At 50.3% G+C, this 10,223-nt stretch overlaps 1 protein-coding gene across 1 annotated transcript; it reads right to left on the reverse strand.

The window, feature by feature from the left end:
* Positions 1–3,927: 3,927 nt before the first annotated feature.
* LOC124679317 (transcription factor BHLH094-like) lies at positions 3,928–6,419 on the reverse strand. The gene is made up of 6 exons (XM_047215098.1): positions 6,228–6,419; positions 5,535–5,723; positions 5,294–5,359; positions 5,134–5,202; positions 4,975–5,043; positions 3,928–4,296 (listed from the first exon to the last, which is right to left on the reverse strand). The coding sequence occupies exons 1-6, from the start codon at positions 6,417–6,419 to the stop codon at positions 4,162–4,164; spliced, it is 720 nt and encodes a 239-aa protein (XP_047071054.1). The 3' UTR covers positions 3,928–4,161.
* Positions 6,420–10,223: the final 3,804 nt, after the last annotated feature.

Raw genomic sequence — 10,223 nt, forward strand, 5'->3', positions numbered from 1 at the left:
AGGATACAAGATCACCTCCCAAAATCAGCGGATCATGAGAAGGAAGCAGAAACACTAAGCAGAAAAATGCTTGCGGATCCAGCTCCTCCTCTCCGGTGGCTGTAGCTTACGGTAGACGGCATACTCTTCTTCATTGTCTGCAATGAAGTCGATAGCCCTGACCAGCAAGTTAGGCTGGAACAGCTGCGCCTTGCACACGAACCGGGGAGTGAAGATCGTCTTCATCTGAGCGTAGTTGGTGATCGGGGTGCCGACATACTGACGGTGCTTCGGGTACCGCTGCAATCCACAAGGAACAACTGTTAGTGCGGACGACATTGACATATATATACTTTCGGATCTATGAAGGAACTCAATGAGGCTTCGTACCTGGATGTACTCGTCCGCCGCCCCTTCATCACCGCCGTAGAAGCAGCAACCATCTTCGCTCCAGTCCAGAATGCGATCGGATTTCATCTTCATGATGACACTCCACTCCGTCCTCCAGTTTCTGATGTGGTTGTACAGCTGAAGAGTGGTGACATGTACGCCGGCGAATGCAAGAACATCCGCGGCTACCTTCTTCATCTGCTGCTCCTTGAATCCCATGTTGAAGCAGACGCCGCTACGGATGAGCTGAACCAACGGGTTCAGCACAAACCCTGATAGCTCAGGTTTTCAAACCATGGCTGGTTTACTTGCAATCGGACATGGCTGAGCATTCACAGTTGGCGCGGACAGATCAGGGGAGCCCAAAGGTATGATCGCCTACATGATAAACACTAGCAGATCAATGAACTACCACATGGACATCCTTAAGCACTAGCAGACCAATGAACTACCACATGGACATCCTTAAGCACTAGCAGATCAATGAACTACCACATCAATGAACAACGAGATAGGTAAGATCGGCCTTACAATCAAAGGAGCCACACGCAGCACCGAGGTAGGGAAAGCAGGGGACCCTGGCGAAGATGCAGGCAGCACCAACGTCCCAGTGGAAGAGTCAACGGTGAGAACGGTCCCCGTCGTAGAGTCAGATGGAACCTGGAAAACTTCCACAACCTCCACCGGTGACGAAGGAATGTCCTACAATTGATTCGTTCAGACCCCGGTTGTGTACCCAAAAGATCTAGATCTAAGGCTAGGGTTTGCATAAGCTTACCACAACCAAAGTCATCGAAGCATACGAAGAAGACGACCATCCTCCGCGGCCAGTAGCCGCCGCCACAACCGCCGTCGCCGCCTCAAGCCTCGCCGACCATGCGGGTGAGGTAGTGCCGGCCATGTCGCTAGATCGGGGACGGTGGATGAGCTCGAAATGGGGGGAAATGGGGGATTTGGATTTGCCGGTGAGAGAGCCATCCCTATATACGGTGGCGAAAATTCAAGTGCGATGACCGAATTCGGCCCGCCGAGATTTCGTTGTCCTGCGCGAGCTCCCGCCATCTCCCGCGATGGCTCTGCGAGGACGCCGAGTTCTCCACTTGTGCGAAAACGGGGGTGGCTCGCTAGAAATGGCCGAACTGGCGTTCCTCCAGGGTCTGGCCCGAGGGTGCTTTGAGAAGCAGTTCCTGCAAGAACGCGGCCTTGACTAGGTAACCAAACGGGCCAAAAAAAGCTGGGCCGATGCGAGCCAAGGAGCATCCAAGCTACCAAACGCGCCCTTAGCTCCGGTGGATGTATTTGGTTGTTCGTGTTAGTGCTGCTTATACAAAAATGACCTCTTCTCAACATGCCATTACTATTTTTCGATAAAAAAGCATATATTAATATCGCGGAGATACTAATTACACTCAGCCCTCTGCAACAACATCATGCCCTAATGACATAAAGGATGCACACAACCAAAAAAAAGAAAAAGAATTACAGAAAAAGGTCCAGCTACAGAGATCCATAACTTGAAACAGCAATACTGACACCACCAAAACAACACCAGAAGCTCAGCTTCTCCATAAGCGACGCCTCCAATAAGGAAATAGTGCACAAACGTTGTCGTCGTCCGATCATAGGGTTTTCACCCTGAAGAGAGCCATCTCTCTCAAAACAATGCCTTCAACAAGAACATTGCCAGACACAACCAATTAAGACCAGACCTTGGATTTTCACCCTCAAAGATAAGACTCTGAACTCTCTTGTGCAGTCGCCCCCACATACCAGTCGCTGTTACAAGTCATGAATCGCCAAGCCAATTCCACCTCAGCACCAAGATCTGACCATCATACCTATTCCATCGATCTCGGCTCGATGACCTTCTCCGCTAGCACAATTGAAAGAAAAAGAGCTCCATGATACTAACAACCAACAAAGCTTCGAAGCACCCCTTCTGAAACCAAACGGCCAGATAAAAAATATGGATGCACACGACCGAAACCACCCAATCCAGCAATCCTCATGCATTATTCGCACAATGAATTTCGCCGGCATGGCCTTCCAGAACACGACAATCCACCTAGACTGGTTGGAACAAGAATCCGACAGATCTTCAAACTTGGTCCGAGAAGAATCCTAGAACCGCCATCTTTATTCTTCGACGCGGACGAACATGCCCCCACGCCGCCATCCGTCGCCCGACGATGACGAAGGAGGTATGCCTCGCTAAGCCATCGCCGCCAAGCCCATGGCGACTGCAGAGAAGAAGACTCGACAGCAGGTTGCGATCCCCGGCCAGGAACCTGGCGGCTCTGCATGGTCTGAAGCAGAACAGCCAGGCCCTCTAGGCCCAGATCGGGCCTAGATCAGGCCCGCACCGCCGCCAGATCGCTGCGCCGCTGCCGCCCAACCGTCGGCGTCCCGCATCCCGTCGCCTTGCTGCCTCCTCCTCCGCGCCAAGCTCACCCGCCGCCGCACCTCCCGCTCAGATGCGCCGCCGGACTTGCCGCCTCCTCTGCCCTCCTCCGTTTGGCGGGTCAGGGGCCGCCACCGCCGGCGACGACAGCGGCCTGGCCGAGCAGGTGTGGAGAGGGACGAGGTTGGGGTAGATGGATCTCCTCCGAAGCCGCCCGAGGGGGTGCGACCCGGGAGGGAGAGGGAGATCGAGCGGGGAGGGAGTTCCGTTGATAGTCTGGTATGCTTCTAAATGCAAGAAACTTACACATATTAATATATAATACTAGGGTTACATATATTCATCTAGGAACGTCCGATCAGAAAACCTACATCAAGAGAGTCGTAGGGAACGACAAGATGAAGTTAATTCTCGAAATAAAATTTAAAATTCAACCATGTACAATAAATTTAACAATTTTATCTATAAAAAAAAACTACAAACATGAACACGTAATTGAGAAGATACACGAAACTCGAAATCGATTACCGGAATGGAATCACGTCCATTGAGAAGATATTCATCTAGGAACGTCAGATCAGAAAACTTACATCAAGAGAGTCGTAGGGAACGACAAGATGAAGTTAATTCTCTAAATAAAATTTAAAATTCAACCATGTACAATAAATTTAACAATTTTATCTAAAAAAAACTATAAACATGAACACGTAATTGAGAAGATACACGAAACTCGAAATCGATTACCGGAATGGAATCACATCATGGAGAAATCGATTACCGGAATGGAATCACATCATGGATGCGCAAGTTTTCCATGTTGACCTCATCATGAATCGAAGCATAGTTGTGTAGATTAGAACTTTAGAAGAGGTATAAGTATCAGGTAACCCTTGGAAGAAGAACACAGATCTACTCGTTTACTATCACCGAAAGGAAAAATGTACAACACGGGAATTATGCGAAATGGAGAGGCTCCTCAAAAGAAATTATGAAACGGTGGACTGTGTGCCATCCCAACTTCCGTACTCAAACCGTAAAATATGTGTAATTTTACTCCTCGCTAGCTGCCTCGAAGCAGTATAACTCGTAGAATCCGTGCACATTGTACAAGTGTATGCCTTTCAATCAGGAGACATTAGATCGTTCTTATCAGCCTGTTCGGAACATTGGGATATTGCATTTAACAGTTCAACTTAAATTCCCACGAGAATCAGGAAAAAAAAACGGGTATTTTGAACAGTCAGTGATCTTTCAGTCCTTATGCAATTAACCATAATACATCAGCCGTGAGGTAACATGGAGAAACAAACCTAAGACCATGGATTTGATTGATCCTGGCACACTTTATTGGCCACCAAATGGAATCTTGTCAAATGGAATCCCGTGTTTATTCATGTCACTCTTTCATATGTGCTGCCAACCTGCATGTGAAGCCACGCTGATGTTGAGGCCTGGGCGTATTCCCTTGGCGTTTGTGGATCTAATGTCAAACCAAGAGTTGTATGATATGGCTGAGCACCATATGGCTGAGCACCAGCCTACAAAAAAGCAGGAATATGTTTCACCCTTAGTTAAAGATTGCAAGCACATTTCACGTAGTGAGCAAAATCATCACAGCAAGAGAAAAAGGGAAAAAATATTGCCATTTCAACAATGCACTAGCTTCAAAATCCAAATATTGAGCTACAACACCAGTGACCAGAGCGGTATCTGATGAAAGGATCATACCGGTAAACAGCAAAAACATGTGGAAATGCCAGATGGAATCTGAGCATTTAATAACGATACTATTAAATTAGCTAATGTCTCAGGAAGAACTTTTTCATAAGCATTCGAGAGAAAGTAATGGCCAGGAACTTTTTCAATGGTTTAGATGGAGTTTGATTACTGAAAAACAAGATAGAGCAAGAATAAAGCTTCGGAGTTCAAACATCAATGTCCCACAGATTAATGAACGATCTTGGGATGGGTAGCATTTGGATAGTAACAAGACAAGAAACTGCAAGTTGGGCAATCAGGTTATTCTGAAATATTAAGCTTGAAGCTGAGATTATGTGCAAAAGCAGGATATGCCATAACTCTTTTAATGATCTCCAGGAAGCTAACATATTTTATCTAAAGTGCAAGAACTACGTTATTTTTGCAGAATGCAGGAAGCTCAAGGTTATTGACATAAACTGTTTAGAATCACCAACTAGACTTACATCTTTCGATTCAGACGCAACTCTGTTATTCACCTGAGCATTTACTGCTTCAAGCTTCATCGACAAAAACTGCGGAGAAAAGATATGTTGCGTTCATCGAGTCCTGAACATAGATGAGCAGATAATTCCACGCAAGGCGCAATTGTGAAAGCCTCATACCTCTACTTGACGTTGTAAAGCCTGGACGTAATTTATTATCTCGTCAAGAACTGATGCTTTCCCGACAACCTAAAAAATGGAACAGAATGTTTCAGAAGGAAGTGACAACAGGATTGTTGAGACATGAAATTCTGGAGTCATAGCGTTATGCAAAGTAAACCTTATTGCATCCAGGGACAAGATCTTGGAGCATTTTCATGCGTTCACTTATCTTCTCTCGCCGTGCCTGTTGTCAATAAACAAACATTGAGTTCCCGAGACACTGGAACATTTGAGCATTCTAAATTGGTTGATCAATTTGGCACTAATGGTCCCATAATATAGTCTTACAAGGGATTATCATCAGAACTTATATAGTTAAACACGCAAATCTCCAGGATAAAAAGGCAAGAGCAGCTTACCCTTTCCGCAAGGCTATGGCTGTCAGTTGCTTGACCTCTCCGTGCCCTCACATGGATATAGTCCTGTTTTGGCGGCTCTGGCGGTTTAGGATTTTCATGAACAGCCTTGCTAGCATTTCCTGAATCAGCTTGAGCGTCGTCGTCTTCAGTAGACTTGACCTTCTTCAAACGTTTTGCTTCTGGACGAGCCTACGAAACAGAGCATGGAAATTTCAGCCGATTCGACCGTCAGATGGATGGACAGTTAAAACAAGTATACGCACGTAGCATCCACAGTGAAACACCCATAATGCTACTTGGGGCATTGAAAATGAGAGGGAAATAGATGCGATCATGAGCAAGAAACGGCGGGGCGTGACGTGCTACTCCATGGCATTGACCTCGATCTTGCTAAGCATCCAGCATTTTCAGAGCCCGCATAGACCGTATTCAGCGCATTTTGTCCCGATTTGAGCTAATCAGGCTGCATTGTGAAGCTAAGCGCAGAGCATTTTCAGTGACGCACACGAACATGGGCGTATCTGAGCAAATGGAGGTGCAGATCACAGCGAACAGGACCTGCCAAATGCGCAATTTCGATGCTTCCAGCTCCCATGGGCAAGAAAGCACAAACCCCACACAGATCACGCCCAAGCAATGGCCGCGCGAGTGGGCGACGGAAGAAGCTAATGTAGCAGCTAATAATAGCCTCACCAGTTCCTGGCTGGCTCCGTCGCCGGAGGTGGAGACGAGCTTGTACGGCTCCTCCTCGTGCGCATCCGCGTCGCTGCGGGACTTCCTGCGGCCGACGCCGCGGCCGCCATTGCTCCGGTCGGTGAGGACGGAGGACGCCTCGCGGTGGACCGGCCGCCAGAGGTCGGCGGCGAGCGACGGGGCGGTGTCCATGCGCCGGTCCGCGCGGGAGAGGGACCCAGGGTTCCGCGGTCTTTTCCCGCGTGCGCGTGCGCGTGCGCGTGCGGGTGCGGCGCGGCGAGATCGGGATGCGGCGGCGGCGGCGGTTCGGTGTCCTTGCTCGGAGCTCAGTGAAGAAGAGTGGACGAAGAGCGGTGATGCGTGTCAGAGCGAGAGAGAGAGAGAAAAATAATTGAAAATGTGTATTGACTAGATCGGGGTTGGGTCGGTTTGGGGACACTGCGATTTGCTTTCTGAAATGAACGTCCTCGAGAAAATTCATACTGGACCGTTTTAAAAAGAAAGAAAAGGCCGCTCCAAATATAGGTGGCGTGATGGTCAGAACAAGATCCAGTGGAAGCTCTAGCTGCCCCGGACCCCAGTCTTAAAAGCATTTATTTATACATCACCTATCGTCTGAGCAATTATACATCACCTATTTTTAGGTTACTAGTTTTTCTCTTAAAAGTCAGAAGATGCACATCAGGTGATGTAATTTACATCACTAGCGCTACAAAAATTTAAATAAGAATTCAAACTTTGGCACAATTCAAATAAAATTCAAACTACACACATAATTAACCATTGCCATTTCCATCTTTTTTACTACCATTTCGATGATGCAAAATTAAGCAAAAATTAGTAACTACTACATAATTAGCAATGCCGAACTTCTTGGCCATCGGTGGTAGATCAACGCGCCCATGACAGGGCAGAGAAGCTTGAGGCAGGCGGCAGCCTCAGTTGCGTCGACGCGGGCGAGACGAGGCCGATGGATGACGGTGGTGAGCGCGAGGTGGAGTCGGTCGACTCCGGTCAGTGTCCCGTCCCCTCCGGCCACGCGAGAGCTCGCGGATGGCAGATCGAACCTCCTAGGTGTTCTGCAGCCCCGCAAACGACTGGTAGACGGCCACGGCGAGCCAGAATCGGCTGGAATTTAGCCGACGTTAGGTCAAAAATCACGGTGGCGGTGGTTAGTTTCCGGCCATCCCTGGGTGCGGGACGAGTTCAACGAGACGACATGCAACTGGCGAGCAACGGTGGGTCGATTCCCGGTGGTGGCCTGCCAGAATCCGTCGGGGACCGCCCTTGGCAGAGGAGGATGTGCGGGGAAGCTAGGAAAAGTCTAAACTGGCAGTTGGAGCTCCTGCACGACTGTTTATTTTTTTTGCATCACCTAGATAGATCACCCCTCAGGTGATGTAAAATTTGCATCGCGATATTTCAAGCTATTTTTTACATCTACATCATATGTTGGAGCTGGTTTATTTTGCTCATGTGATATAAAATAGGGGTTATTATACGTTTACACCATGTGCTGAAGATGCTCCAGAGCAAAAGCACGGAAGAACAAGATTACACTTTTAAATCACGTGCAAGTGTGTGCTCTCTACCGAAACAACGCACGCAGATGCCAAACCATTGCATTATGGTGAACACGTTGTCTCGGACGGAAGCAGGAATGTTAGAGCATCTCCAGTCGCGTCCCCCAAACCGTCCCCCAAAGGGATTTGGGGCGCGCCGGACAAAAAAAGCGTTCCAGCCGCGTCCCCCAAAGCCCTTTTTTGTCCGGCGCGCCCCGATACGGTGTCCGGCGTCCCGAGCCCGTCCCCGTCCCACGGGGACGCACCGGCACGCCGGACACAACGAAATGAGAGGCGAGGAGGCGCGGGGCCGACCCGTCGGCCGGCTCGGACGCTCAACCGCCACATACGTAGCGACGGTGCGGTTGACGGAGAAGCGGAACCGTCGCATTGGCAAGCGCGTCGACGACGCGCCAACCCCGCCGGAATGGAGCGCCGACTCCTCGGAAGAGCAACCGCCGCTCTCTTCGACTTCTGCGCCGCCGTTCATCCGCGCTCAATAAGACCCGTACGTACGCCGTCATTCATCCAAGCTTCCATCCGACACCTCCAGCGACGATGAGCTACATCTCCCGCGCTCCCGTCCGACACCTCCGGCGAGGGAAAGCCTCGCTGGCCGGCGCCATTGGTGGGACAAAGCCGGGACGCCGAGCGGCGGCGACGATTCCCCGCCGCCGGCTGACGGCGAGGAGGAATGGCCGGGCCGGGAGGAGGAGGAAGAAGAGAGCGAGGCCGCGGCGGCGGCGGTGGCCCGTGCGAAGGCGAAGGCGGCCAAGGCGAAGGCTTCCAAGGCGAAGGCCGCCAAGGCCAAGGCCGCCAAGGCCAAGGCCAAGGCCAAGGCCAAGGCCAAGGCCAAGGCGCAGCCGACGAGCACCGGCGACGACGACGCGTCGAGCGCCGACACCGCCTCTTCGGAAGAGGTGACGAGCAGGAAGCGCCACCGCGATGACGACGACGAGGCGGGGCCATCATCGAAGAAGAAGAAGTAGATAGTTTATATGTATTTAATTATATTTTTCCGAAGTTTTATATATAATTTGTTTATGTTCAACCGATTTGAATATTAGTAAATAGTTTTTTCTAGCCAAAAAAAGTACTTTTAATGTTTGGGGGCGGCGTTTGGGGGACGCGGCTGGGGAGCGACGTCCCCCAAACGCGGCACGAACAAAACACGTCCCCCAAACGCTCGATCCGGCGTGCTTTGGGGGACGGTTTGGGGGACGCGGCTGGAGATGCTCTTAGCTGTGCCCAGACAAGCCCATTACAGAGAAACGACAAGCAGGCCGGCAGTGGAGGAAATGGATCGGAGAGGGGAAGGGAAAGTAACTTGCACGCTAAGGCAAAGCTGCCCATTCAAACACATCGGAGTAGATGAGTGGCTTCCAGAGAGGATCGTGATCGTCCTTCAAAGATGTGTCGCGCCCCTTATCCAAGATAGGCATGCTCGATGGATCAACCACGCCCGAACACACCACGGTAAAAGGTACTACAGTAGTAACGACCACTTTCTCTCGGAATTTTGTATGCATAAACTGAAACTGAAGGTGCAACAAAGGGTACGTGTCATGGCACCTGGTCTAGGATAAGCTAGTTCTGTTCGGAGACGCAAAATTGGAGTTGTAAACGGTTGTTTGGTTTCTGGCATGCATGTTTTTTTCTTTGATTTTCACGATTTGGTTCGTCGGCTGTTGCATTAGTGGAAACCGATGCTGGAGTGTCACGACTGTTTACCTGAAGGAGGCTGTCACAACACTCAAGCGGGCCAGCAAGCGCCAGGAGATCAAGAAGGCTCACCTAGAAGCAAAGGCATCGGCCCAAGACCCAGGAACGACTCGCGGTGCGACCGCACCAGCTCGTGGCGTGAAGTAGAAGCAAGGCTCGTGGAGGAAGGCATCTAGCGAATATTCTGTAAACTGACTACCGTGTGTAGCTTCTCTTCCTCCTCCCTCCGATGAACTCGCATGTTCATCTGGATTCCATCCTCTCGGCGAGACGCTGAGGCTTGATTTCTGTGGATGTGTGTATCAAACTCTATCTAGCTATCTCGTGTCTGTTACATCGTGCGACGCGCTTTTCCCCCAAATCCTCAAAAAATTCCAAAAAAAAAATCCACACCCAGTCGATCCCAATTCAATTTCGGCCCCTGATCTACTCCAGACAAGCGATACCAACCAGCGGAAGGCGGCGATTCGAGTTTGGCGGCGTGGGCGGCGGAAGGGCGGTTCCCACAGATCTCCGATGGGTGTGGAATTCCATCTCGACGGTGGCTCAGTGTGCCTTAGGTGGTGCCCTTCATCGGCGGCGGTTGACCCTTGCTCCGGGTGCGGCGACGTGGAAACAAGCGAGCGCAGTAGCTATGGAGAAGGACCTCGCCGAGCTCAAGACCCAGGGGGCGCTCGTGGCTGACTCCATCAAGGCCATGAACGAGTCCTTG

The sequence above is a fragment of the Lolium rigidum genome, chromosome 7, assembly GCF_022539505.1.
Source record: "Lolium rigidum isolate FL_2022 chromosome 7, APGP_CSIRO_Lrig_0.1, whole genome shotgun sequence".
Lineage (NCBI taxonomy): Eukaryota > Viridiplantae > Streptophyta > Magnoliopsida > Poales > Poaceae > Lolium > Lolium rigidum.

Coding starts and splice junctions, on each gene's coding strand:
- LOC124679317 (XM_047215098.1), bottom strand. CDS start 6,419: ATGGACACCGCCCCGTCGCTCGCCGCCGACCTCTGGCGGCCGGTCCAC. Junction 5,044..5,133: donor CTTTACAACGTCAAGTAGAG/GTATGAGGCTTT, acceptor TTTTCTCCGCAG/TTTTTGTCGATGAAGCTTGA. Junction 4,297..4,974: donor TTGCGTCTGAATCGAAAGAT/GTAAGTCTAGTT, acceptor GCTGGTGCTCAG/CCATATGGTGCTCAGCCATA.